At 36.3% G+C, this 27953-nt stretch overlaps 4 protein-coding genes across 10 annotated transcripts; 2 read left to right on the top strand and 2 right to left on the bottom strand.

Moving 5' to 3' along the window:
* Positions 1-13: 13 nt before the first annotated feature.
* LOC105670395 (ral GTPase-activating protein subunit beta) lies at positions 14-9766 on the bottom strand. Of its 6 annotated transcripts, XM_012363901.2 has the most exons (24): positions 9303-9766; positions 8665-9085; positions 8563-8589; positions 8217-8431; positions 7961-8144; positions 7597-7857; positions 7188-7379; positions 6837-6941; positions 6631-6771; positions 6307-6545; positions 6003-6233; positions 5634-5787; positions 5426-5533; positions 4753-4854; positions 4369-4509; positions 4226-4240; positions 3989-4149; positions 3743-3916; positions 3109-3518; positions 2278-2689; positions 1782-2100; positions 1392-1655; positions 1067-1316; positions 14-953 (listed from the first exon to the last, which is right to left on the bottom strand). In XM_012363901.2, exons 1-24 carry the CDS (start codon positions 9336-9338, stop codon positions 833-835), a joined length of 4683 nt encoding a protein of 1560 aa, XP_012219324.1. In that variant the 5' UTR covers positions 9339-9766; the 3' UTR covers positions 14-832. The 6 variants fall into 6 exon arrangements, with proteins under 6 accessions (XP_012219324.1, XP_012219325.1, XP_012219327.1 ...); XM_012363902.2 differs by lacking the exon at positions 4226-4240 and having other exon boundaries at positions 9303-9764; XM_012363904.2 differs by lacking the exon at positions 4753-4854 and having other exon boundaries at positions 9303-9764.
* A 187-nt stretch (positions 9767-9953) lies between these two features.
* Positions 9954-17413, top strand: wapl (wings apart-like). 2 transcript variants are annotated; one of them, XM_067351080.1, is made up of 12 exons: positions 9954-10236; positions 10411-11060; positions 12179-13995; positions 14227-14475; positions 14605-14853; positions 14955-15179; positions 15274-15496; positions 15606-15821; positions 15903-16082; positions 16157-16245; positions 16421-16522; positions 16613-17413. In XM_067351080.1, exons 2-12 carry the CDS (start codon positions 10880-10882, stop codon positions 16763-16765), a joined length of 3684 nt encoding a protein of 1227 aa, XP_067207181.1. In that variant the 5' UTR covers positions 9954-10236; positions 10411-10879; the 3' UTR covers positions 16766-17413. The 2 variants fall into 2 exon arrangements, with proteins under 2 accessions (XP_067207181.1, XP_067207182.1); XM_067351081.1 differs by lacking the exon at positions 9954-10236 and having other exon boundaries at positions 10260-11060; positions 16616-17413.
* Positions 17414-19446: 2033 nt separating this feature from the next.
* Positions 19447-26626, top strand: LOC105670340 (WD repeat-containing protein 48). The gene is made up of 12 exons (XM_012363810.2): positions 19447-20167; positions 20599-20815; positions 20906-21118; positions 21194-21489; positions 21569-21754; positions 21859-22179; positions 22254-22356; positions 22427-22592; positions 22655-22846; positions 22919-23165; positions 23244-23363; positions 23457-26626. The coding sequence occupies exons 1-11, from the start codon at positions 20120-20122 to the stop codon at positions 23304-23306; spliced, it is 2052 nt and encodes a 683-aa protein (XP_012219233.1). The 5' UTR covers positions 19447-20119; the 3' UTR covers positions 23307-23363; positions 23457-26626.
* On the bottom strand, positions 26454-27952 carry LOC105670343 (haloacid dehalogenase-like hydrolase domain-containing protein 2). The gene is made up of 4 exons (XM_012363813.2): positions 27812-27952; positions 27179-27475; positions 26904-27114; positions 26454-26825 (listed from the first exon to the last, which is right to left on the bottom strand). The coding sequence occupies exons 1-4, from the start codon at positions 27907-27909 to the stop codon at positions 26658-26660; spliced, it is 774 nt and encodes a 257-aa protein (XP_012219236.2). The 5' UTR covers positions 27910-27952; the 3' UTR covers positions 26454-26657.
* Position 27953: the final 1 nt, after the last annotated feature.

Here is a 27953-nt window from a genome sequence, read left to right as displayed (position 1 = left end):
TGCACTCAAAGAATTATGTGATATATATATAATGTGAGTATGAGAATATATATATATATATTGTCATATATAATAAATTAATCATAAATAATACATTTCACGATCTTATATATTAAAGTAGCTGTTAATTATGAGCAGTATAATGTATTTTACAGTGCTATCTACAATACTAATTTTACAAGTAACAAAATAATATTTAAAATACAAAATTTAATGCGCATATTAAAAATTATAATAAATATATTTTTCTAGAAAATTGATTCAGTTTTGTCACTTTTTTTTTAGTGACGCCTAAATTATAGGTTGTTAGCTAAATATAATTTGAAATATATTCTAAAAAAGTAATATATACAGAAGTCAACGAAAAACCTTTGATTAAAATTCTTCAATTGTTGAAAGGATTCTAATTTGTACCTCTGTGTTTTGTATAATGATGATAATGAGAGATGAAGTTGATACAAAGATTGCTAAAAACGATAGAATAGAAAATGTAAACTTTTCTCCATTTTATTTAAAGCATTTCAGTAAGACGGAGAAGCGATTATTGATAATGTAAACTTTTCTGATAATGTAAAGTTAATGTTTTATTTAATTAAAAATTTGTAATAAAAGTGAAAAGAGTAGCGAACGAAAAGTTAATTTACATTTTTCTATAATAAACATTATCTTTTGCTAGATAATAATTTTGCATTTAGAATGATTTGTGTAAATAATACAGAAATATAAGAACGATTTGTTCTGAATTCTTGAAGAATTAATTTTTGCAACAAAGATTAGGTTCGACTGTCCCGAACTGAAATTCGTATGAGACTTTTATAAAGTTCTATTACATTTAATAAGTTTGAGTGCTGCTGAACAAAAGTGTTAATAATTCTGGATCTGTTAAATTTCTTTTATATTTTTGTACCATCTCTTGGATTTTTAAACGTCTTCGTACGTGCGGTGGATGATAACTGAAACATAAATATTATACATATTATCTAGAATAGATAAACTCATAGAGACAATGCATAAAATTTTAATACAAATCTCTCTCTCTCTCTCTCTCTCCTATTTATGTTATTACCTGTCATTGTCGAGCCTTTTTCTACGTCCCATATTAAGAGCCGTTTGCCTAACCAGAGTCCCCAGGACTCTTCTTGACACTACCATACCGTCGATTAAAGGTGTTGCTAAATTGATTCTAGACACCGGTCCCTGTAATCTGACCCTCATCAATCCGTTAGCAAGGGCTTGAAGAAAGATAACTTGTACATCAGTAACTTGCAGCATCTTCGATTGTTCCAGCCCGGTATAAGTGGAAGGAAGCAGGTCGCCTAAACAACAAAAGGAAAGCACTTAGTTTGATACAAAGAAAAGTGTATAAAATAATATTGTTATAGTGAACGGACCAATTGGGAACTGAATATGATCTTCTAGACTCTCCAACCACACAACCATGATTTTTGTATTGGTTTGCGATGGTAGAGCTTGTTTTGTCGATCGTCTGGGTCTGATGGGATCTGCACTCGAGGAATTAGTTGGACCCGCATTCGACAAACTTGATGGCTGCTTCTCCAAATCGAGTGACATCGTTCTAGAAGTCTGCGCTGTGTTTTGTGTTGTGCTGCAGTTCCGAGTATCCGTGCTTTCACTGATACTTCGCTCAAACCATGCTGCAACAAAATATACAAGTTTAAAGAATTAATTATTGATTAAAATCATAGCAAATCATATAAGAGTAGATAATTTCTCGCACAAAAATGTTTTATTATAATAGTATATTTGTCTTAAAAATTTACCTTGTCCACTTGTACTGCTGATATCGCTGTTATAACTGCTCTCCTCCAGCGAATCTGAGCTGGCTATGAGATACGATTGCGTAGGCACAACAAATGCAATTTCCGAACTCACGTCCGCCCAATACATTACATGAGTATCACCGTTGTAGAGCGCACCGCCGTGATTACTGTGAGCTGGTTGTGGTACGTTCACTTGCGCCGTTGCTCTCCAGGAAGTGGACACATGACCCGTCCAGCCCGCATGAACGGATACAGAAACGGGCCAACCGAGAGAGCTTAAGAATTCCAAGAAGTTTGGTGATACATTTTCTTCGTGCAACTGTAAATGTAAAAATGGGAGCAAAAATTACTTTTCTCTGACTTTTTTCTCAATATATCGTAATGAATATATCATAATATCGTTTTTTTGAAAGGGAAAATTATAATATTAATAGACGAGAAAAATGATGGTTTAAAAAAATTTCATCATATTATGTCAAAATAGACAACATCTTACCACGTTTGATAATATTTCGGAGGCAGTTTTTTGACCTGCTTTTACGTAAAAAATATGAACGGTATCGCATGTTCGTGGACTGATACCGTCCAGTGTTTCTAAATCCATACAGAAACCGGGAATAGTCGGATCTAGAGCGATGAGCCCGCTGTTTCTAGATTCTTCGTTCTCCTTAGGTTCCATATTTAAGAAGCCGAAATGGCTCAGGAATAAACGAGCCGTTTGAAATTCGTGACAAACTTGGGGCGGTACACATTCGTCGGTTTTGTCTTCTGTATACTTCACATTACCATTATCGTATTTCGACTCGAGTGTTATTTGACGCTCTAAGAGCTGCGCCAGGATTTGATGTTCGTCTCGCACCGCTTCGTTATCGCTCATAACTGCCTCGAGACTTGGTATCGATTCATCCCTATAAATAAAGATATAAAGATTATGTGAAAGAAATACTTAAATTTTTTGGCGATTAATTCGGGCAATCATTTCGAATATCACGTATAATCAGAACTTTAGCATTTATATTTCAGAAATTTTATATCCAAGTTTACTCGAATTACTTGAATGATACATTTATCCCAATATTTAGAGTCTTAATTTAAATTTTATGATCAGAGTTCAGAATAGTTGCTCAAGTATGAGGCATCGTCGAAATCACAATGCTAGACATAATTACTTTTTTATCACATAGGCCTCGTTATAGATAAAAAGATAATACTCAATTTTCAATCTTTATTCACTCACCTCTATTGTCATTAATATTGTTTAGCATCCGCTTTAAATACATGTCATACATATAAGTATACAATCAAGTTTGAACTCTAGTTCACTTACACTTTACAGTGAGGGATGCGATCCACGTTATCCGGGAAAAATCTTGGCTTATAGTCCGTTCGCGGTGCAGCTTCAGCTAGCGGCAAGGGTCGTCCGGGGTTGTTGTTTATACTCCTAATGCTGGATCGATGACGTGGTAAATGACGGAGTTGCATCGTCCACGCGTGTCTACCGAACGGTCCGCGGATCAAGACGGTCACGGTCGGTTGAGGATCTTGATCATTTCCTAGAGGCTCCTCCAGCAGAGCTAACACAATCGCGTTCTCGGAGACGAAGTAACGAAATCTTTCGACAGCTGCTTGTCGCGCCACGCGTCCGCCGGTCCAACTGTTACAGTGTCGAAGCAGTGATACTTCGTCCAATAGTGATGAGAGCGATTGCGCTCCGCAGGCGCTCGGAAAATAGCCAACCTGTGGAGAAAAATATAATCTCATGTTAGAAGAGTGTGTGTTGATAAAAATTATAGAAATCTTTCACAAAGATTTATTGATATCATTGTAAATCCATCAAAACAGAAATTCTAATTTTTGTAAATTTTTTTGCTAAAATTAGTTCGTTGCCGCGCATTTATATATAAATAAATGCGTGCACACGCGTACGCACGCGCGTTCTGCGTTTTATACTTTGTACAAACCTGTTCCAACAGAATAGTAAGAAGCGCATCAGCAGCGTCTCTTACACGCATAGATGCAGGTTTTAATTCCTTCTCGTCCTTCATTTTAATGGGTTCTCCCGGTTTCCCGACACTCTTAGTGCCCGATACTCCAAGCTCGACAACTTCCAATACCGTAGTCAAACAGTCCTTATCCTACAAAAGAATAGAAAGTAGATGTAGAATATCAAAAAAATTTTGCAAAAAATATCTGAAAAAATTATCAACCTGTAGCAACTGCGGATGAGCAGTTAACCAAGTTGTTAAACAATTGAACGCTGCAACGATAGAAGAATGGAGATCCTTCGAATGTGCTGGAGGTGGACGCCAGCATTGGTATGCAATGTAGTCGCACAACCATTTTACCGCTCTCTTACATTCCAGAGCATCTACAACAATTACAGTATTTTGATGTACGTTCCAAATATGCATGTTAGATGCGTTGATTTTTAACAGATATCGAACCTGTGAGTTTCCTCGCTGCGTGTAAAATTATTCGAAACAAGACAAAAATGTAATGATTCGTTATATATTTGTGTGTGTGTGTGTGTGTGTGTGTGTGTGTGTGTGGGCGCGCGCGCGCATGGTTACATTTGCATTAGGCTTACCTGTTTCGCGAATGCGTGTGCGTGCTAATCCTGACAGCATCTCAAGAGCCGCCAGAGAAATGTTCAAGTCAGTCTTCCATGATGAGATCAAGCGATGACAAACCAAGTACGTCGCTCGTACGAAAAGAGCATGGGCGGAGTCTGCAAGAACGTTCCCCTGTGTTTACTCGTTAAATTTATAAAATAATATTACGAATCTAGTATAAATCTTGTACGAACCAATACTAAAAAAATTACATGTAAATCTTAAGTAGAATAAATATATTTCTCCTCAAGAATGTAAAATGATAAAAACGATAAGCAGAAACGCAAATCACATTCTATGAATATCCTCGAGTGCGATTTTTATGAGCGTGTAGCAAGATAAACAATATTTGTATTTACCGAATGCAATACATTCCTCTTGAAGAGTTGCAATATCAGAGGCATCGCCAATTGATCGCTGATCACTGGATATACTTATTTGACTGGCTGAATCGCTGGTGACTATATTAAGCGATGATAAGACGGTACAATGGCGAAACGCACAACAGAACACAACTCGTAACAATAATGAAAAATTAACATTTCATATATAAAAGCACGTGTAAAGCTGATACGATGAGAGATGACATTAAAGCATTGATATAATTCGAATATTTGCGTCCTCGTATTCTCATTTACTCCCATTTATAAGTTGTTTGATAAATGTTAATGAGAAATTGTCGTATTAAATGAAAGAGCTGGGATATTGCTGATAGACCTTACTGATATTAGCGAATCATTATCACAGGCGTGTGATGTGTGCGCATCGAGAAACAATTTTAGACTTGATTAAATCATAGCGACAAGAATTATTGATTCTTGTAAAATTAACTTAAAATTCAGTCTGTGAAAAAAGATATCAGTTGCTTCTTTTAGTTTAAGATAGCATCGAAACAATCTTTTCCACCAAAAATTAGCGCCTGTAATCATGGTCGCTTAAAAATTTGAACACAAATAGGAGTTAATAATAGATAATTCAGAACAGTGCATTTAATTGAATGCAAGCTAATATTGTTTAGTATCAAAGACAAACCTGAAGATAGCAAGTTAGTCGTTGAATCATTAGCTACTGCGTCTGGTTGTGTGACCTGCTCGACTTCTTCCGCTGCCGCAGAATCTTGTACACTCAATAAAAGAGCCCCTAATGAGAATTATTCATATATTTATGTAAATTAACATTTCTTTTCGTTGATTTCTATCAGTAGTAATTCTTTGATTTACACAGTTTGTGATTAACTTACCCAGTAACATGTGCGTGTTCTGTGGATCAGTTTCCACTTGCAAAGCGTTTATGAGCAGATTCATGAGTCGCGATTTTAATTGTACAAACGTTGCAGGAATTTTCTCGGAAGAATTTGTGCCGGGAAATGTCGGGAGTTCTTTAATGACAAGATTCTGCAATAATAAAATATTCATACATCGACTCTTTCGATTGCGTAACTGTGCTGATAAATTTTTAACACAATGACAGCTGGTCAGTAAATTATACAATATAATAATAAGTGAAATAAAAATTGGATAGTACGAAAAATTGGCCTTCAAGCTCATGTTATTATTTTGATTTCAGGACGTCTCAAGATAAATTATATGATAGTTCTCCATGTGTTTACCTGAAAATGCAGGGGCAATGTTAACATCGATATTAATAGATGTATCGAAGCCCTTCTCAAGTCCGGCTTCGATACTACATTAGATTTCAGCTTCAAGTCTTTCTCCGGTAGAACCACTTCCAGGGCGGATAATACAGCCGGCACCAAAACTTGTATACCGTTCAGATCGAGACGAAATAAGTCAGCTGAATTTAACAGAATGCTTGCTAGTGTTTCGCCACATTCACGAGACTAAAAGTAAACGAAATGTTTATTTTCTTCTAAATCTATCTGTGAAAAAAAAACGAAAAACTCGTACTGGTACCTCGTCAACTTTAAGACCGTGATACATCGCCTGGTAAAATCTAGCCAGATACACAGGTAAGATCTCCTCGCCAGTTTTCTTGGCGCAAAAAATTCTACACAGAGCGCCCAAAGCCTCGGCTCTTCCGGACTCGTAACGATCTATACAGAGAGTCGCTGGTACATCGCTAACAGTTTCCTGTAATGAACTCGGCCCGTCCACGAGCACCGAAGATGGACGTTTTGAAGCACCCGAAGGTTCTATACACGTGACATGATTAAGATTAAGATTACAAATAAAATACTCTTTTATCATATATATATATATATATATAGACATACTTACGTGGTAAACTTTGAGACCAGCCGTCGGTACCGATAAACGCCGCCTCGAATAGCCATTCGCCAAAAAGATGTAATATACTATTGCACTTGGGACGTCCTGGAGCTAAAGGAGGTCTGATGTCCTGACCGAGTGATGTCATAGCTGTAAATCATTAAACTGTCAATAAACAGGAACATGCTTGTACAAACTCATAGAAATGATATTACATGCAGTACTCGAAGCAGACGATGGTCCAGAATTGGATATTAGCATTGGCGGCGTACTAGACACACGGCTTGTAGTTAATCCGATTAACGACGCTTTTGGGATTCCTGAAAAATATTTAACGATAATAAATAAAATATCAAAATACAAGTTGATTAACTCTAAGACTGTCACAGTCGTTGCAAATGTAACTTATAGTAAAAATGCTTAACAATACAGGACGGTATAAAGAAAATATAATACAAAATAGGTGCTGTTACAGTATTCGTGACTTTAGACCTTTATAGAGAGAATAATCAATAAAACTGGTTGAGTAGAGATACATCAGCGAGAGAAAGTATCGCACTGAATACCCTTAGTGACTGCAGAAGGAGTGACACTGAAACTTTTGGCAAGTCTTCGCTGAGTTGGGGGTGTGGGGGAAGGCTGTGGCTGATCCTTGCCACTCGTCCTGTCCCATCCGACACCCCCGCTGCCGGCGCCGCTATTCCCCGATGTAATCGTCGACGCGCAACATTCTTCCCAGCAGCATGCCTGTGAAACTCCTAAAACATTCGCGACAATGTGCAACCATCACCAGACATGTGAACAAGCTGACAGTATGTGTGCAAGCCGTATAGATGAGACAGATTCTAGGAAATGTACATCAGATATCGCCTTGCTTCAGTGATAATTTGCAAGTTTATCACGAATAGTTTTTGAGATATATTACAAGTTTTCATACGTCATTCATGTTTAATCTGATCGAAAGCTTCGACTTACCGAGGAAAGCATCGACTTGACCTGCTATGCCTTTTATGGCTTTTAAAAATATTTGCGGCAAACTTTGCAAGCACGGATGTTGGCACGGATCTATGACGTTCGGACTGGCGATGGCATATTGCAGGAACGCTTGTGTCTGCGAGACAACGGCGGGTCTACATAGATCTACGGGATCGCCGATAGTACGCAGCAATCTATACCATGCTTGAGCCACTGCTTCATCCGACATAGTAGGCGGAACTAATTGCGTATCTTCCTCGCCTGTTGATATAAGATTTTGCATGTAATGTAAATTCGTCGCGAATAATGTCCCAATTAATCATTAAGAACAACAAAGAATACAGGACTTATTAAAAGTACATACTTATTTTTAATTCGGGAAACATTGGTCCGTACATGATTTGTAGCAATCGCGCTGTAAGAGCAAGACACACGCGATTCCACTGTTCTACTAAAGCTAATCTGTGACGCCATCGTAGACAAGATTCTCGTAATGTACGCCATAAAGGAGGTGAAGGAAAACTGCGTTCGCAAGAAACTAACCATACCTATGACAGAAAGAAGATTCTCTCATTCTCTCTACAAACATCAATGCTTTATTAGATGGATTTTATATATACCTCTAATAATACACCCAGCACTCTTTCGCATAGCTGTTCTCCGACATCTTCTCTAGTCGCTGGTGGTGCCAGAAGCGCATCATTAATACCAATGAGAAATAATAATAAACTTTCCCACGTTTCTCTTTCCAAAGTTGCCGGACCTCTCGCGATTTGTTGCAATGTCCTAAGTACTCGATGACACAGGACAGCTTGTCGATTGATCGTGTCTGCACCTGTAGAAATATTTATTTGAAAATTTAATATAGCAAGTAAATATATTAATGAGTTATTGTATGACAAAAATGTGAATTGATAGAAATTGATAGTATGTTAAGAGAAAATTATATTTGATACTACAAATTACCTAAATCCTGATATAAAAATGGCCAGACTTTGGGAAAGAAAATGAACATTACTATTAAAATGATCAGACAACAGATTTACAATAAATAAAACTAAAACTTACCTTCTCCTTTTCTTGGAACAAATAAATTGTGAAAATGGCTTATGATTTTTCTGGCATAAAAGTTTGAATCGTCTATGATTGGTCTGGGGACAGAAATCTTTGGTGTAGAGTATAAAGCGGACAGCCATTCGCAATATATGTTCACACAATCTCTGACGGTATCATGCTCAGCTAATGGTAGTGACAATCCGAAACATATCACTTCCATGCACCATTGAACCTCTTTATCAGTAGAGAGCGGACTAGGCTCTCCGATTTGTGTGATACCAAGATTTGCGGCAAGTTGACGTACTATGGACAAAGCGACTTCTTTGCCTGCGCCAGGAGGAAATTTTTCTAGTACACTTTGGCTTTCCTCCGAGCCTTGCTGGATCAGAGTGCTCAGTGAAGCCCATTCTGAATACATTCCTCCTTGGGAATCCTAAAAATATATTATACAGCTATTTAAGTTTTTTTTTCTATTTTTATAATAATAATAATTAATTATAAAAATACTAAGCACATAAAATTTCACAAGTAATAATTAAAATTTAAGTATAAAAATGATATAATTGCAAATAAAATGTAAAAATAGACATGCATTTGCATAAATATACTAATTGTGTGTCAGGTATGATTAGTTATTTATAAGAGATTACCTTGAGATTAACTCTGTTGAATACGCCTAAATTCATAGATTTAGATTACTATACGCCTATACGCCCTATGATTAAAACGGAGCTGCACAAGCGTTGAGCGTAGAAAGAAAACTTTCACTTCACATAGTCCATCTTTTCATGATTGACATGCATCATCATATTGTTGTTCTCTCTCAAAGAGATTGACATTTCAATATTCATGTATTTGACAGTTGTCAATGATCGCTTTTGATTACCACATTCCAGGGGGTCATACAACCACACACACCCACACACGCGCGCGCGCGCACACACACCACACACACATACATCCAAATACAAATTGATACAAATAGGTTATCCCTTTTGGCCGTGAATATGCAGATCATAGACATGATAAAAAGTTTCGATTACTTTAAAGAAATAAAATCGCTGCCCTCTAGAAGTCGTTCACCCAATTATAAAGCTACTTTAAGGCTAATATGTATTGATAAATTTTTTTTTCCAAATAACATAATGCATTTTTCGCAATCCTAGATAACATGCAAACTGTTAAATCACTATAAATGCCACATGTCGTGTGGTGCACTTCTAGTAATTTAATTTTTTAAGTTAGCTTAAAAAAGTACGCCATGTGCTTGAAAAAGTACGCCATATACTTCAGCGTCATTTTAGATCTTATATGAATTCGTCCAATCCTTATCGCGTGTCGAAAAAAATTACGTGCTGGCGATTTAGATAAAATAAAAGTGAGTTTTTTTTTAAGTTTTCACATTTTTCATATCAGGGAGAGTTGGGAAGATTAGGCAATCGATTCCCTGAAGATGGATTTTATTGATAGTTCGCCAACGACCATATTATCACAGTGTTTAGCAGTTTCTACAAAGTAGACGAAGCTACGCATAGCTCTATCTGCTGGCGAAGGCGACAAGTATCATAATTCTGCGCATTGTATGTATGTAATACTTGCTCTTTTTTTCATATATATGTACACACACGTGCGTGCGTGTGTGTGTGTGTTGTGTGTGTTTGTGTGTATGTATCTAAATCCCGAAACGAAAAACATCGGCAGATGGCTCGAGATCTATGTTGATGATTAATAATCCTCAGTCTCGGAAATTGATGGTAGTAGAACGGCGGAAAAAAGGCGGAAGAACAGTAGCGGCGGCAGCAGTGGCAGTAAGTGGCGAGGGAAAACCACGAACGGTCAGCACGGCGCTCGAACAGGATCATTCGGTTTGTTAATCGAATTTGTTGTTTCGGCATCGGGAGCAAGCGAGAGACCGTCCGTTCGTGTGCGTCGAAGTAGTCGCGAGTCGGAACATGGCGTTTGTTTCTGCCGTTGCACATCCACGAAATATTGCCGTTCACTAGCTGAAAGCTCTATCGCCGATACGTGCGATAATCCGCGGATCCGAGGACGTCTCGTCGATGCTCGAGAAATTGATCTTGTCACGATATCCACGTCGAGAGCGCGCCTGATGCTCGATACGCGGCACGGAACAGGCAGCACGCGCTGGACGAGCATGAGGATAGATTGCATCGTTATCACCTGTAACTTTTGAGATGCCGAAGAAGACTCCCGAGACGAACACACAATGACGTCCCGCAGTTACACCAAGTCCTACAGCCGCAAGGTCAGCAGTGTAACGCCTGGCAGTATTCAGTTTGAGCTGTTTCGTGAGAACAGTAACCGACCTTCCGCTGCTAAATCAGCAGGCACTGTTGGCAAATGGGGAATAACATCCTTCACATCTATCAGGAGCACAAATATCAATGGTACGTGCTTATCAATGTATTTACATCAATTGTAACATAATTTCCTTTGCCTTAATTTTTTTTAATTTACATAACAATTTTACATGTTATTATTCCAAAACAAGAATGTTTATTAATACCTACATGTTATAGAGTACGCATATTAAATCTTTACAAAATTTTCATTTTATATGTATAAGTGTATGATGCTAAATTTGATATCCTGAAAATATGTTGGTACACTTAAAGTTTGCCTATGTTTGCACAAGAGAAAAAAGTTTAAAAATTTGAATCTAAAAATACCTTGTTACAATTAAAGTTTCCCCGTATTTCACAACAGTGATAATAAACTTTAAATTGATAATTTATGAGTAACTTTTCCAATGATAATATAAAATTTTACTAATATTAATTTTAAGGAATTAACTTGTTAAATATCATATCAATAAATATTATATCATTGTTTTGACATATAAACATTGATTTGTAATTATTATTACAACAGTTGTTAAAATATCTTTTGTAATAGTTTAATTTTTATTACATATATGAAATATTTTTTGTTGTAAATCTCATCTCTTTATGACATCTTTATGAAAGTAGTACCTATAAAACCTATAATTTCTTTCTGTGATATAAAAATAAGAAAAATTGACAGGATCTATTTTTAGAAACTGACACGATTAATTGAACTTATATACCATGATGCAATCTTATGTTTTAACATTAAACAAGCGATACCATGTTTTATCAAATAATTTTACAAGTACAGTTATGAAATTATTGTATTTTATGCAATAACATTTATATACAAATGTATTTTGTCTTGTCGTATGCTACTAGAGAAATGAATGAATATGCAAAATAACCAAAAAAGATAAGCAAAAATTAATAGCAGTTTAAATTTATCGAGATAATTGTATATTTAATCACCATTAATTATTTTAAATATTTCTATTTAAAGATTACGTCATTAATTATTTTCAAAAGAGAATTTTATACTAATTTTAAAGATGTTATAATATCCAAAATACTATAATATTGAACGGACTTTGCTCTCATAGCAGAGAAATAAATAATCTAACAGCATTTTTATAAATATATTCAGTCAAAGTAATAGAAAATTATGCCATTTTCAGGAAGAAGAGATGATATACATAACACATTTGGTTCAAAGAGACTGAAACTCGATTACGGGAATCAGAATCGCGTAAGTTCCGGAAAGGATCCATTCTCCTTCGAAACTGATCCGGACAACAAGCCGGACTCTTCCCCGACAGTCGTCAAACCGAAGAAATTCTTCAAGAGTAGAAATGTCCCGCCTGTGGTGGAAGAATCTCGCCAGGACGTGGCAATTTACAGACAAGTACCTGATTTGCAGTATGGACGGGCTCGTGCCCCGAAGCAACCTTCGCAACAATCTGCACAGAAGCAGCAGCAGCAGCAGCAGCAGCAGCAGCAGCAGCAGCAGCAGCAGCAGCAGCAGCAGCAGCAGCAGCAGCAACAGCAGCAGCAACAGCAGCAGCAGCAGCAACAGCAGCAGGCTGTAACAAAAGCGTCTCACGCTACAATTAGTAAGAAAGTAATAGAAAATTTAGATAGCTCTAACGCCTCTGCTGATATTTCCAATCGTGAAGAAAGCAAACCTCCGATCGTACTGAGAATATGCAAAGGTACGGCACGATTGGTTTGCGGAGATGTGCAGCAGGATACTCAGGAGCCTGAGACCGATACCTACAGAATTTCCACACCCCTCGCTAGTCCCTCTAAGGTGGACGTTGAACGTAGGACCATCAATACGGAGACGTCGCTCAAGTCAGATCATAGTAGATCTTTACGCGCGCATCAACCTATCGTCTCGACCGTGTCGATTCCCCTGGAGAATTCGGATATGAGAAGAACCACGCGCAGCCGTGCGAAGAATCTGCACTTGGACCTAACAGCAACGACCTCCGTCGTGGCACCGTCGACGACACCGGTGACTCCCAACTCGCACGGTTCCGGCCTTTCCCTGACACTGAGAAAATCCGTGACGGATTCCAACAATACACTTATATCTCACTATGACATTGTTAAGACTGACTGCAGCTCAACATATTCCTCAAAACCGACGATTGAGCCGTTGATTGGACGCGATCAGCCACTGCCAACCACGACCCAAGAGCTGATCGACATACTTTCGAGCGATTCCGACACGAGGCCACCACCAGCACCACCATCGCCATCACCACCACCGCCCCCATCATCGCCACCACCGGTTGTCAACGTCGATGCGGAAAACGCCACCAAAATAACAGAACCGGAAAGCGCCGCGAACCAAGTTCAACATTGCTCCATAGATATCCCGACCAATGAAATCACGGATGAACCCGTTGCAGTCGCGCAACAACTCGAGCCGGAACTGGAGGCGGAACCTGATCTCGAATCAGAACCGGAACCGCCGGCTCGCGGAACAACCGACGCTCCCGCCGAGATCGCCGCCGCCGCCAAGACTCTGGTGGATCAGGACTGGTTTTCGGGAAGTGACGATAGTGAAGGTGCTAGTGGGAACGCCGAAAGTGAAATACCGCTGCACGTGACGAGTACAGTTTCGGAATCACAGGTCTCAGATCCACCGTCGACGAGCGTCCCATCAGCCAAGCCCACCACCGCCAAGAAGGGCAGTATCTTTAAGAGCCGTTCGACGGGTACGACGAATGGGAATAAGAGACGTGCGTTGTACAAGCACAAGTGGTGTGACAGTGACAAGGAATCGACTGCTACGGATGCGCCTAACACGGGCAACAGCACACCGACCATCGCGTCCGGCTCCAGCAGCGCGGGACCTGTAACTTACGAGGAAGAATTTGATCCGTCGCAGTTGACGAGAGTCGTGACTTATCCTTCGGCCGATGCGGACTTTGAGGACGAGGCTGACGCAATCACGAGTATTCGTTGTGGTAAAAAAGTTAAAGGGGTGAGCACACTATGTACAATACAATAATTGCATCATTATAAAATGTCGCCTCCTTTCTCGTGATTTATTATAAAAAGTTTCTCGGTAATTAAATTTTTGTAAGTTTGCTCGATTATGTGATGAGTTATCATCATTTCCAATTATCTGCCGACATATGTATATATAATTACACACACACACACACACACATTATTAACAATCAATACATACCTATTTACCTTCTATTTGCAGTTTTATACCGTAGTAAAGAATGTAAAGAAAGCTCATCAAATACAAGAGAGTGGAGAATTCCAAGAGTTTAATGACGATGTGGAATATATCTTGGACACTTTAAGAGAAAATAATCCAAATGCTACTCGTTGCCTTTCAGCCATACGATTAGCAAGTAAATGTATGGCTCCTGCATTTCGTATGCATGTGCGTGCTCATGGAACTGTTGCCAAGTTTTTTAAAGCTCTTCATGATGCAACTAAAGATCAGGTATAGATGCATATAACAAAATTCTATTCACTCTCCTATGTACACATTATATTGTATTAAAAACTTTTTATTGTAAGAATAATTTGTCCTAAGAGGATTTATATAGCACAAATGTTATTATCTTTGCAGAGTCTTGGTCTGTGCACAGCAACGGTAATGTTTGTCTTAAGTCAAGATCGCCTAGCTATGGATCTAGATCGTGATTGTTTGGAATTAATGTTGAGTCTATTAGAATCTGATGCCAGCCATAAGGATGCTCTTGACGACTGTGGTCTCAGTCATGCCGAATTATTGAAGAATAAAGAGAAAGTTCGTCAGTTATGCGCTGATATACAAGCTCAAGGACATGCTAAGCATCTCAATCTAGATAATATTACTGTAAGCAATTTTTACGCACATATAATTAATTTTTCTTTACATTAATGTTTATACTTTTGTATTTTTATTTTTCTGAATAATTCCTAATACATTTTTAACAGGTTGGTCAGCTAGCTATGGAGACACTCCTGAGTCTTACATCAAAGCGCGCTGGAGAATGGTTTAAAGAAGAACTACGAGAACTAGGTGGCTTGGAACATATTGTAAAGACAATTCGAGAATGCCACCGTCATATTAACGGTCAGAATGTCTTAAGATCTGGCTGGACAGATCCTTTATTAGACAAATTACGTAAAGTTGACAGATGTTTACGCGTATTAGAAAATGTAAGTAATGTTTTTTCGTCTTTTTTTTCCATATTGCGCGCGTCGTGTTACAAAAACGAAAAATGGTTAAATATCGCGACCTTTTTTCTTGCAGGTAACTCATATGAACGAAGAGAATCAAGTGTATTTATTGAAATATGAAGAAGGAATATTAGTAAGCACATTAGCTAGTTTATATCACTTATGTGGACAAGAGATTCCCATTTATCCCACAACAGATCCAAGCGACAAAAGTTCAACTGGTGCCGTTGTTAGAGAATGTCTTTTTGCGATTATTAAAGTTCTCATCAATCTTACCCATCGATTTAATGGACAATGTAAGACTTTTCTACTTTTCGATATATTATTCACGAATTTATTGATAAAGGCAATCACAAAGTTGCAATCGTTGAAAAATTTCTGAAATAATATGTATTTCTTATATAGCTTTCGGGAGCAAATCAGTTGGCGCACAAGTTGGCGTTTTGGACTGCAGTTTGTTTCTTTTGTTACGTGTGCCTGAATCACTTCCGGAAGAAAAGCGATTTGACATGATGGTGCTGGCATTGATTCTATTGATAAATTTAGTGGAGCAATGCGACGATAATAAGGAACTGCTTATTGAATCGAAAACACCTTCATCGACAGAAAATATTTTCGATGGTACATATTTTCAATCTACAGTTTCTCAAATGTAATAGATGTGGATCGTGAGTATATTCTTTTCTCGTTTTTGTATTTTAGCGGATGAAAGCGGTGTAGGGTCTTTGATCGATTTGTTCTACAAGCAAGAGGAACTTGCACGTGCCGAGGAACAAAAAACTGATGCCATCTTAGATGGAAAGAAAGATTCTGAACAAATAGAAACGGTATCAACTACTACTAAAACTCAGGAAGAATTTATTGAAGAGACCGTTACAAAATGTTTGTATTACATTTGCAATTCGCGTGTACATATTTACACAATTTGTGATAACTGCGAAATTGTTATTTCACAGTGTTGCAAAAAGCTGGACGACATATGGAGCACACATTGATCGCAGCATATGTAGTTCTTTTGCTTGGATACTTAATAATGGATAATAAGGTAAAAATAAAACACTACTGTAATGGAAAAGCATATTTAATAATTTGATGTGCTAGATTTTTACGTGTCTTATCTGATTATACGTCTGCGTGTAAAGAAAAGGTGCTTTAAGCTTACACACACACACATATTTTTGTTTGTTTGTTTATTATTAAATTCTTTTTACCTTTTCCAGGAATATGAGTCATTGGTGCGAAGTAGACTACCGGACAAGAATTTCGCCACTATGGTATCTGTACTTCAAAAGTTCTTCAATTTTATGAATTTAACGGCATCGGTAATTATCTTTTGGAAAATATTTTGCACTATTTTACTTGAGAAAAAATATAACGTAGCTTTGATCTTTTACCATACGCATTTGTTTCAGCAGAACGAAGTGAGTAGTTACGGAATTGCTGCTACCGAAAAGGTGATTAAGTTCCTAAAAATGTCCGATGCCAGAATCGAGGAAGAGAAGAATGAGTTACCATTGCCAGCATTAGAAGACACCAATACAATGCTTGACTTAACTTCATCTTGATCGATATGTTTTGCACGCACCTGACAGCATTTTCTTTTTCACCTGGCGTATGCGAAGAGCCAAAGTTGTATTTGTCCAACAGAAAACAAATTCTTTTCACGATGTGGATGGACTTGTTTCATATTCATGTATTTTGATACATATTTATTCACTTACATAATTTATTGTTGTAGGTTTCATTATCATTATTGACTTATTTCCTTATTTACAATGAAAATTAGTTATATTCTATAATAGTTTTAAGAATAAAATAATACTTTTAAATTGTATAGGAACACATCTCATAAGGACAATTGCAGGGCACTTATCGCGATTATTGTTACTGTCTACACGATATCACTAATGATTGAAGCTAAACAATTAGTTTTTTTTTTTAAAGTTGAAAGACTATCAAGAAGAATAACGTGATTCAGTCAACTTCTTGTCAGTCTAAACGATTTATTTTCTCTGTTTGATCGTAACATTGTACAATCAATTTTTAAAATTATATCTATTGTTTTAAAACCTGTTAAGTGGTCGACAGCATTAGGATACATTGTGACCCGCTAAAATTCATCATAGCATTATGTAAGTTTATTTTAATATTCAACTTCTATTATGATATAAGCCTTGTAAATGTAAATTTATAAATTATAATTGTACCTTATATCTGCAGTTTTGAATCATTGGATTTCCCATTTGCGAGTGTATGTATAAGATGATTATTATATTACATTATGCCACAATGCAAAGTATGACAAACATTCTGGTCTATACAATAAAATTTAAAAAAATGAGGTAATTAATATGTTGTTACATTTATAAAAATTAAATCGCTAAAAGTGCATATGGAGAGTCTATAAAATAAAATACTTTTTTTAAACATACTTTAGATATGTTATATTTGCCCTGTTTATGTATGGTCAATTGTAATGTAATCATATCGAGAGACAAAAATAGCTTTATCAATTTTTGACAACTATTAAAATATATGAATTTTATTTCTTTTAATGTATTCATTACTAAAATAATATATTAATATATTTACAGCAATTATTGCTCAAATAAAAGTAGCTCTACAAATATACAACGATTACTTCCCAGACAACACGCACGTTTTAAAGCATTTGAAAGACGTCTGGAAAAAAATGACGTCCTTTGGACGTCTTTCAGATGCTTTAAGACATAAGCCTTGTGTCCACGATGCTAGAATTCAATCCGAGATCTCGGTCCGAGTCCTCGAACAATAATATTTATACTTGGCTGAATATAGTTTGCGTTGTAATCGAGTTACGATTCTTTATGATGATTTTCTGATCTATGTTATAGAAAACTCATATCTTCAAACAACCACCAAGTTGGTTTATAGATATCATCAAGTAATGCACCGCTTGATTTCGAATGTTTTATTTTATTTAGATGATCCAGATATTGTGATCTTAAATTATTAATTTTTTTTGCAATTTTAGTTGTTAGTGGTTGTCCTGTTAATTCTTTGTACTGATTACAGATTATCTGTAAAGCTTGATCTCGTTTCATACGATTATGATAATCAACACTTTTTGTAACATATAAACAAGGATGTTGTTGATATAACATTAATAAAATTTTAACATTTTCCTTATTATCCATTTTTTATTATAAAAGAAGTTTTTACTGAAAATCAATTTTATATATTATTATACTTTTCTTGAAAAATAATATGTATATATAGGTTATAATATATTTTTAATGTCTAATTTAATCTGTATTAAAACTAATAATAACTACTTATGTAAATCTTATTAATTATTAATCTTATTAATTAATTTTATTTAAGAATTATATTTCTTTTATTTTTTCAATTCTATAATTACTTACTAAAATATTATTTATATTATTCACAGTATCTCGTATCACTATAAGTATCTTATATTTTGTCTTGACAGATAGTAAAAGAAACTAGTAAAATCTAATAACTCGCAATAACTTGTACCGAAAAATGGGACGCAACGCATTTTTTCGTTTGAGCTTCTTATTCGAGTTTTGCATCCAAATTCAGTGTGTACATGATCCGAGTTCTAGTAACTTTCCCTCAGTCCGAGATCTCGGACCGAGTTCTAGTATCGTGGACACAAAGCTATAGCGTTATGTGGGATTATTTGTTTATTTTTAATAAAATTAATATAAAAAACCAAAAATTATGCTTTGAAAATATACATTTAAAGACATAATTTATATGAATTTTATTCATAATAATATAATTATTTTATTAAATAACAAATTTTACATTAATAAACTTGTTAATAATTTATTTCAGTGTATTATTTTCGAAAATAATATATGTACACAAAAAGATTTTTATCAGATGGAACATGTTGCACAGTTGCAAGAATACAAAAATATATGATACCGTATGGTATCTATGGCATGGTACTATTAAGGCCATGCCCCGTCGCCAGTCGCGAAGGACAGCAACTACTAATTGAAAAGCGCTATTTTTAGTTATTTCTGGAGCATGCTAGTGCTAAGACGGAGCATGCTAGTGCATGCCAACCGAAGTCTCTAAAATTTTTACATTGGAGTATAGCCATATAAACTTGCATAGGCAAATGGATCAATCTTTTATGCATATGTTTATGCACTATGCAAGTTTGCTGGATATACCCTTAGACATCAGAGTCTCAAACATCGGCTGCAGTATGAATCATCCATAATAAGAAACTGTTTTGTAAATATCGTGCAAGGAATATAAAGGGATTTTTTTACATCGTGCGCTTGCGTCGATGCTGCCGATGCGACCGAGGCGCGACGAATGAGGTTCGGACGGCGTTATCGCTTACGGTAGCACTGTGATGTAATGTTACGTGCGTAATGTTGAGGCATATTGACACCGGCGACACGGTAGTGGCAGCAACAGCAGCAATTGTTACGAACGTGGTGCACATTTGAGCGTCATGAATGCGGAGATATCGCCGAAAAGAATTGTCTGACGACTGCCGTACGCAATTTATCGCTCGAAAAACTTGTGACGACTTCTCTATGTTGCACCGCTCCTGTTTCGCGCGTTGTTCCGCGAGAACGATCAACGACAACGTGATGACGACAACGACGACAACGACGACGACGATGACGACGACGACGACGACGACGACGACAACGACGACGATGTCGATGTCGCGCGACAACCACACGCGTGTATCTCGACAGTGAGATCTTCGGCAACGGTGCACGACGATGATGTTGATGGCAACGCAAGGGCAACGCAACGACCGAGCGCAACGTGGAACTGTCGTCGCTGTTTGAATCGTACATCGCGAATTGTGTTTATACTCCGACTCTGACGGGGTCGTCGTCGAACCGTGATCCACTGGATGTAAAACAATCCTAGGCGTAATGGCAGCTCACAAAACAGGCGGGCAGAGTGCTCGTAAGAAAGTTCAGGTACAATAGATCGACATTTTCTCTCCCGATTCGATTCCTGACGATGCGAGGTAATTCCTGACGAGCACCGCCGTGCTGAGAACGGAATCGCGCCTTAATGTTTCCACGAGCGCAAAGTCATCGCGATGTTACGTTTATACGAATGTCTTGAAAATCTGTTAGAATTTTATAGAATTATATGATAATACATTGTATAATAAGATAATCGCTTGCTTCCTGCGCGTTAAGAGTTGTACTGTCATGCTGAAAAATTGACGCCTGATCGTTCATCAGAATGAATTAAATGTGTTTATTATCCTCATTTTTCTCTTATATTAAGTTAGACATTTTACAAAAATTGTTTCTCGAACATGAATAGTGATGAGAGAAATATTGAATCTCGAATGTGAGAGGAGCTATATTAATTTGCAATTAAATAATTTTTTACAAAGGTGTCTATGGTTATAAGAGACGAAGTAGAGAAGCAGCATCGAGCTGGTGTTAATTCCCTGCAATATGACCCAGTTCTGCATAGGCTATATTCTGCTGGTAGAGACAGCATCATAAGGATATGGAATTGCAGAAATATGAAGGAACCGTATATCCAATCCATGGAACATCATACCGATTGGGTCAATGACATAGTATTATGTTGTGGTGGCAAAAATCGTATGTGCACACTTCTGGGGATTATAAATTTTCCAACATGATATATTATTACTTAATTCTTAATTCTTTGTGAATTATTGTACTGTGCAGTTATATCCGCAAGTTCTGACACAACTGTTAAAGTGTGGAATGCACATAAAGGTTTTTGCATGTCCACATTGCGTACACACAAAGATTACGTGAAAGCATTAGCATATGCCAAAGATAGAGAGCAAGTTGCTAGTGCAGGTTTGGATAAATCGATATTTCTATGGGATGTTAATACATTGACGGCTCTTACTGCGAGTAATAACACAGTGACAAGTATGTATTTGTGACAATGTCCAGCACTTTATTTCTCTCATTGATATTTGTTTAACATGTTGAATTATATTGCAGCATCATCCTTGAGTGGGAACAGAGATTCCATATACAGCCTCGCCATGAATCAAACCGGCACGATTATTGTAAGCGGTAGCACGGAGAAAGTTCTTCGAGTGTGGGATCCACGATTTTGTACCAAACTTATGAAACTTCGTGGCCACACAGACAATATTAAAGCGTTAGTCTTGAATAAGGACGGTACGCAATGCTTATCAGCGAGTTCTGATGGTACTATCAAATTATGGTCACTCGGTCAGCAAAGATGTGTGCAAACGTTTAGAGTTCACAAAGAAGGAGTGTGGGCGTTATTGGTAATTATACAGTTCTTTATTATTAATGTAATTGTTGTAAAAAGAATGTTGCATTATAAAATTTGATGTTTTATCTTAGGCAACCGAAAATTTCACTCATGTAATATCTGGAGGAAGGGATAAAAAAGTAGTAATGACCGAATTAAGTTATGCGGAGAGATATACAGTTATCTGCGAAGAAAAGGCACCTATACTCAAGATGGCCATGACGCCGGATCAATCTAGCATTTGGGTTGCAACCAGCGAATCAACTATTAATAATTGGGTAAGTAGTCTTACATTGAGAGAGTCTTATATATGAGAGATAGAGGGGTGGGGGAGAAAGAAAATGAAATCTACATTATGAAAAAGAATATTTTGTTATTTCAGCCTATAAGCCAAAAGGATTGGCAAGAGTTAGGAATCGGAGATTATTGTGACTCCGCGACTAGTAACGTATCAAGTAATATTTTAAGGAATACCGAACCCGCGCAAAAGATACTAGGTGGTCCTGCTATAAGACATTATCATATATTGAATGACAAAAGACACGTTATAACAAAGGATACGGAAGAGAACGTTGCGCTATATGATGTACTAAAGGCGTGTAAAATAGAAGATTTAGGCAGAGTCGATTTCGAGCAGGAGTGTAAAAAGAGAAATAAAATGGTATATGTCCCAAACTGGTTCAACGTTGATCTCAAAACTGGAGTACGTATTATTTGCTGGATGAGTCGATGCTTTTCAGATTGAGAATAGCTTTTAACCATTCTTGATCATTGCAGATGTTAACCATACACTTAGGACAAGACGAGAATGATTGCTTTTCCGCGTGGGTGTCTGCCAAGGAGACTGGTTTGGCGGAAAACGATGCTGTAGATCAGAAAGGTAAGCACTTGTTTTATCAACAATACTCGCGACATTACTCTTGAGATTTAATATCCCTTTTCTGTTTTAGTGAATTATGGAAATCTGTTGTTACAAGCATTGCTCGAACACTGGTGGAGGCCACTGCACGCCGACGACGAAAACGAAGGCAATGGCAATGATGGAAACGGTCCCATACACACGAGAGGAGGCAACCCATACTTCTCAGTACCTAGTCATACGCCTGTCATCTTTAGGTACGCAAAAGAAACTGTTAAACATTTTATCAAACGGATTATCACGTTATTTTATGCTTTAGTGAAGTGGGAGGTAGAACCATCTACCGATTATTGGTTCGAGATGCCGCGGGAGAAACCGAGGGTGTTCTATTGAACGAAACGGTTCCACCATGGGTAGTGAATATTGTCGTGGATAAGAATCTTCCACAGTTCATTAAAATACCTTTCTATCTTCTTCCACACGCCTCTTCGGGTGTAAAGAGTTTGAAAAAGTACGTGTTTTATCTTTAGATCAACACTGCGCTGTTACGCAGTCGAATAATCTACGTGTTACTTGCTTGAAGGGATCGCTTGATCGCCAATGATTTTATACAAGTCCGCAAAGTGGCGGAGCACGTTTACGATAAAGTGCTCGGTGCAGGAAGCGATTCAGGCTCGGTAGCTGGAGGTGGCAATACGGTTTCTAGCGGATCTCCAGCGGGAGACAGAACAAATACGGATTCTAACGCTGATAATTCTTCGCTGGCCGAGGAAAAAGTCGAACTCCTGTGTAACGATCAGGTCTTGGATCCTTCGATGGATTTGAGAACGGTATGTGAACAATCGAATGAAGCCTTCGTCGTCGTTATTAAAAAAAGATGTTGTGACATGTGCTTGATTGCTTCTCAGGTTAGGCATTTCATCTGGAAAAGTTCGGCAGATTTAACACTTCATTATCGCCCTGTTAAATAGTTAGGATTAACTATATTGCATCATGAGTCTTTACAGTGTGCCTGGTTTTATACCATGGTAAGATATTTTACTCTGATATTAGTTTCTTTTTTCTCTCTTTTTTTCATTTTTATTGATCTATGTAAAAATTGTGAAACTAATCCGTTTCAGAATAGTGGAAAATACATGGGCTACTTGCAGAATATGGTACCTTGTGCCACTTTCTTCTTAGGAAATGATCACCTGGATTTAACAGATGTTTCGTGTGACGTCGAGGCAGGAGCGAAAGAAAGCGAGGCATATTTGGAGTATTAGGGCATAACACGCAAAGTTCGAAGGCAATAATATGTGGAAGTATTAATGTAAATTGCTCACTTTTATACACCTGCATCCTGCGGCCAAATTCACACAACGGAGCATTACTCTCGATTAATCTGCTTGAAAATAGCATGCTTTTTGTACCTGGATATAGAATTTAAAGTGCTTATTGTCAGCCATTACTAGTCTTCCCACTTGAAATGTATCAATAAGAGCATATGGCACAAATATAACGAAGGAAAAAGAGGGATAGACTCGCATGGCCGAAAAAAAAATATTGTTGGTTTCATTAGGTCTAATGGATCCAGGTGATCCTCACAAATGCTTCTCAAGTTTCCTTTATTAATTCTATTTTAGCTATAATGCCGTAATCAGTACGTAGGATTGTCTTGTTTTAGTATTGTAATAAAAGTATTCAATATTTATTGAAGCTATGAGAAAATGTATAATGTTTTGTTACATGCATGCATGCAAAATGTGTACTCCACACCTGCCTTGTTATATTAGAGAGCGAAGAAAAAAATATATATATATAAAAGAGAGAAGAGAGATATGTCAATTTACCATTAATCAAATTATATTTGAATAGCCAAATTAGAAGTTCAATATTTCCTATTGTTATAGGAAATAAAAGAATGTATTTATCTGCAATAAGGTCAAATTCTGTCCTGATAAAAGCTAACAAAATCTATATAAACGTAATATATATTATCAAGAAAAATTGAATTTTATATGTATAAGATTAATTCGGTGTAGATACGATTGATAATATCATAAGTACCGCAGAATATATTCAGTGTTTCGCAGGATTTGATCTTGGGAGAGATTTATAACGTATAAAAATTATGTAGTTTTTATGTTAACATATTCGATTTTTTCTAGATTCTATAAACTCTGTGTTTGTGCGTGCGCGCGCGCGCGCGCGTGTGTGTGTGTGTGTGCGCGCGCGCGCGCGCACGAGTGTATGTGTGTATAATATATATATATATATAGCTTATAGAATCTAGAAAAATATACGCGCGCGCACGTGTGTGTGTATGTGTGTACACATGAACACGACTGTGAATAATGTCCATTAATAGTAGGCCATATGAATAAAAATTTAACAAATCTCATCATGCAAACAATTCAAAGCTAACAATATTTGCTATTGCTGCAAACAGTTAAGTCGAGAAAAAATTGTACCAATTTTTATTAATATGGTCTGTGAAGTATAATAACATTTGTGTTATTAAATTGTGAGTGTATAGAAGCACACAATTTTTGTTTTTGTAAATGTAAATGTATCATTGTCATTTTAAAATACTAAGTAATGTAAATTGCAATTTTATCCATTATCATACTTGAGTTGATAAGTTTGGTCATGCTTTACACATGTTAGAAATTATTTTTGCTATTACTTATTTCCGTTTCGCATTAAAATATGTATCATTAAGCCATTCGTAAAGAAACTTCTCTTGACTCAACGAGGATATATGCGTGGCTGACAGAAAAATGTATTATTCTAGTTAAGATAGCCTTATTTGTTATCTTTATACGAGTTGTCGCAAAAGAAATTGTGCAGTGAACTTATATTTTTTAAATCGTTATAAAATTTTAAAATAATTTTGAACCAAATGTAAATGAAATCGTAAAAAAGAATATAAAAATATAGTTATTTTTTAAACTCTCAACATGACGTATTGCGAAAAGTAAGAATTGTAAATAAATTGTCTTCGATTTATAATTATTTAAATTATTTATTACTTATATATATATGTTGATATACAATGATTCTCCGTAACTAATGAATCATTCAGTTCATTGCATAGTTCTCTGAGAATGCTATACATATTAGTGTTCTTTATACAATTGTATTTCTTGTATAAATCGAGAATAATCAGTCTGCCGTTTAATTTTTTTCGTTTTGTTTGAAAGAACAGATTATTCACTTTAGAAATTCGTTACCATGTGAATAATCAAGACGTGCCTGATCATAGATCATAAGTTACAGGGGCATTTCAACTTGTATTGATATTACTTATATTGATATAACTTGTATTGATATTTAAAACAGCCCATAGTTACGAGATGACTATCATCATCGCTTCTTTTTTACATTATTGTTGACATTATAAAAATCAGAAAAAAGCTGTTACCATACTATCATCATGAGTTCTTATCATGTTCGTTTCTTTTGTAGCAGGCAACAATGAATGCCATTAAGGATGATAAATTCAGTCATGTTACTTATGCACAGAAAATTGAAGTATTAATGTTAAGAGTTAATAGTGTAAAAAATCAAAATATCAATTTCATCTTTTGCTTCGACGTTACATTGAGAATTGTGAATAATACAGTGTTTGTGACCTGTAGAAAAAGGATTAGTAAAATTGGTGCCAAATTTTATACTGAAAACAATACTCGCAGTGCACCATACTTTTTTGATGGAAAGCATTTCGTTTCTGTAAACCTGCTTCATTATTAAAGCGCAGGTCCTACAGTGGTACTACTTATGATGTAAGCTATGTAGTAACGAAAGATTTATTAAATTTATAATTTTTTAGCACGAGATTAGACTATAATATCGTCTCTAGAAAAAAATTGAATTGTCGTCATTGCTTTGTACAATAGGTCTTACCGTTTTGACGTGAGATATTAAACCTTCCAATGTCAAACTAAACAAGTCAAATTTTCTACAGTTTTCTACCAGCGTGCAACGAGACGATATTTCTATCCTCCTCGAATAATAATACTTTCATGATTATCTGATTACCTTTGTAATACACTATCATTGATATTACCTCGATTAATTGGAAATAATATCAATTAAGGCAGAACAATATATAAAATCTCCATATCAGGAAAGGATTGGCGTTAATTTCTACTATTTGTATTTATCATCTATTTTACAACAGTATCTCACACTCCAGACTATGTACATTATAAAAAATAATCAGTATTTAAATAAAATATATAATTTACTATAGAAAAGATTTTGCATTGTCTATGCAGCAATGTTTGAATAAAAAATTTAATTACTACTTGTTCAGTGATTTTGTCAACCACAATTCTTCAAATAATTTCATCGAGAATACTTTCAACGGCTTGTACAAAAGAAGTACATACTTTTACCGGTCTCGGAGTAACCATGTTCTCATCGCCAGCTCTATATTTGCCAGTTTGTACCAGTATACTTCTGATTCCAGCTGCCTGCGCACCAGCTACGTCGTCCTTTATATCCTAATTACAAGTTTACGTTTGATTACATTATAAGAGAGAATTACAATAATACTAGAAAGAAAATATTTGAAATATTACATCTCCAATCATTACAGCCTGTGCTGGATCTACATCACCTAGAGCTGCTTTGAAAAATTTTTTGGTCGGTTTACCAACAACTTCTGCTTTCACATTGCTGGAATATTCTAAGCCTTTGATGAATGCACCAGGACCTAGAGCTAGACCGTCAGGACGTTTGTAATATCGTCCTTCGTGAATAGCTATGAGTAATGCGCCATCCAACAGCAATCTAAAATAACATATCTGTGCTTTACTTATATAAGATAGCGATAAAAGGAAGAAGGTGAGATTACCTAAACGCTTTGTTTAATTCTTCGTAATTGAATTTGCTCGGTGCTAAACCAACTACTACTGCATTAGGTGTCTCGTTCGTTACTAAATCTTGAAAATCTTCCATTGCTGCTGGATCAATTAATAGCATTGGCTTCAACTGCTGTGAGACAATTAGTTTCCTAGCTGCAGCTAGTGAACTGAATATTTCTTCCTTCCGCAAGTCAAATCCTAGTTTTATCAGACGCTCGTATAAGCAATTATTTGACTCTTTGGTGGTGTTGGTGACAAATTTGATTGACATATTTGCATTTCGTAATCTAGATTATAAAAATTTAAATTAATCTTTTGTTCTTAATTATTCACAACTTAAAAAATGTGTTGTTGATATACCCCAAAATATTTTGATTGAACAAAAGTCGTTTCTAAAATAGTCAAAAAACTGTTGTTAAATAACAGATTTTTCTTTCTCAAAAGATCTTTATTTTGCGAAATTGTATAAAATAAAAATTAATTACCAAATTCTGGCGTGAAGCTTAAAATTGAATCGCGCCATTTTATAGAGATTGCGTTGTAACCTGTTGTAGCCGGTATATACACTTGCAATCACGCAAAACATTGCAATTAAGAGTGCTTAAAAAGATAAAGAAAAATACCTGCTTAACGCTTGCACAGCGCCTGGAATCACTGTGTTATCGATATGCAATGTTCCGCTCAAGTCTATTAATACTGTCGTAATTTGTTTTGCCATCATTACTAATCATTACTGTTTTTCCACAAGTACTATACATTCGCCAT

The sequence above is a fragment of the Linepithema humile genome, chromosome 3 (assembly GCF_040581485.1).
Source record: "Linepithema humile isolate Giens D197 chromosome 3, Lhum_UNIL_v1.0, whole genome shotgun sequence".
In the NCBI taxonomy this organism is placed as follows: Eukaryota; Metazoa; Arthropoda; class Insecta; order Hymenoptera; family Formicidae; genus Linepithema; species Linepithema humile.
This window is presented reverse-complemented; position numbering and strand designations above follow the sequence as displayed.

What these genes read in the sequence shown, in the direction of transcription:
- LOC105670343 (XM_012363813.2), bottom strand. Translation starts at nt 27,909, where the DNA reads ATGATGGCAAAACAAATTACGACAGTATTAATAGACTTGAGCGGAACA. An exon ending in GCTGTGCAAGCGTTAAGCAG is followed by an intron (nt 27,476 to 27,811) that starts GTATTTTTCTTT and finishes TTTATAATCTAG; the next exon opens with ATTACGAAATGCAAATATGT. An exon ending in AGGCTGTAATGATTGGAGAT is followed by an intron (nt 26,826 to 26,903) that starts GTAATATTTCAA and finishes ACTTGTAATTAG; the next exon opens with GATATAAAGGACGACGTAGC.
- LOC105670395 (XM_012363901.2), bottom strand. Translation starts at nt 9,338, where the DNA reads ATGAATTTAGGCGTATTCAACAGAGTTAATCTCAAG. An exon ending in CATTGCCCCTGCATTTTCAG is followed by an intron (nt 5,788 to 6,002) that starts GTAAACACATGG and finishes TTATTATTGCAG; the next exon opens with AATCTTGTCATTAAAGAACT. An exon ending in AGAGGAATGTATTGCATTCG is followed by an intron (nt 4,510 to 4,752) that starts GTAAATACAAAT and finishes ACGTTCTTGCAG; the next exon opens with ACTCCGCCCATGCTCTTTTC.
- wapl (XM_067351080.1), top strand. Translation starts at nt 10,880, where the DNA reads ATGACGTCCCGCAGTTACACCAAGTCCTACAGCCGCAAGGTCAGCAGT. An exon ending in TCAATCTAGATAATATTACT is followed by an intron (nt 14,854 to 14,954) that starts GTAAGCAATTTT and finishes CATTTTTAACAG; the next exon opens with GTTGGTCAGCTAGCTATGGA. An exon ending in TTATGAATTTAACGGCATCG is followed by an intron (nt 16,523 to 16,612) that starts GTAATTATCTTT and finishes CATTTGTTTCAG; the next exon opens with CAGAACGAAGTGAGTAGTTA.
- LOC105670340 (XM_012363810.2), top strand. Translation starts at nt 20,120, where the DNA reads ATGGCAGCTCACAAAACAGGCGGGCAGAGTGCTCGTAAGAAAGTTCAG. An exon ending in AAGGAGTGTGGGCGTTATTG is followed by an intron (nt 21,490 to 21,568) that starts GTAATTATACAG and finishes GTTTTATCTTAG; the next exon opens with GCAACCGAAAATTTCACTCA. An exon ending in CTTCGATGGATTTGAGAACG is followed by an intron (nt 23,166 to 23,243) that starts GTATGTGAACAA and finishes ATTGCTTCTCAG; the next exon opens with GTTAGGCATTTCATCTGGAA.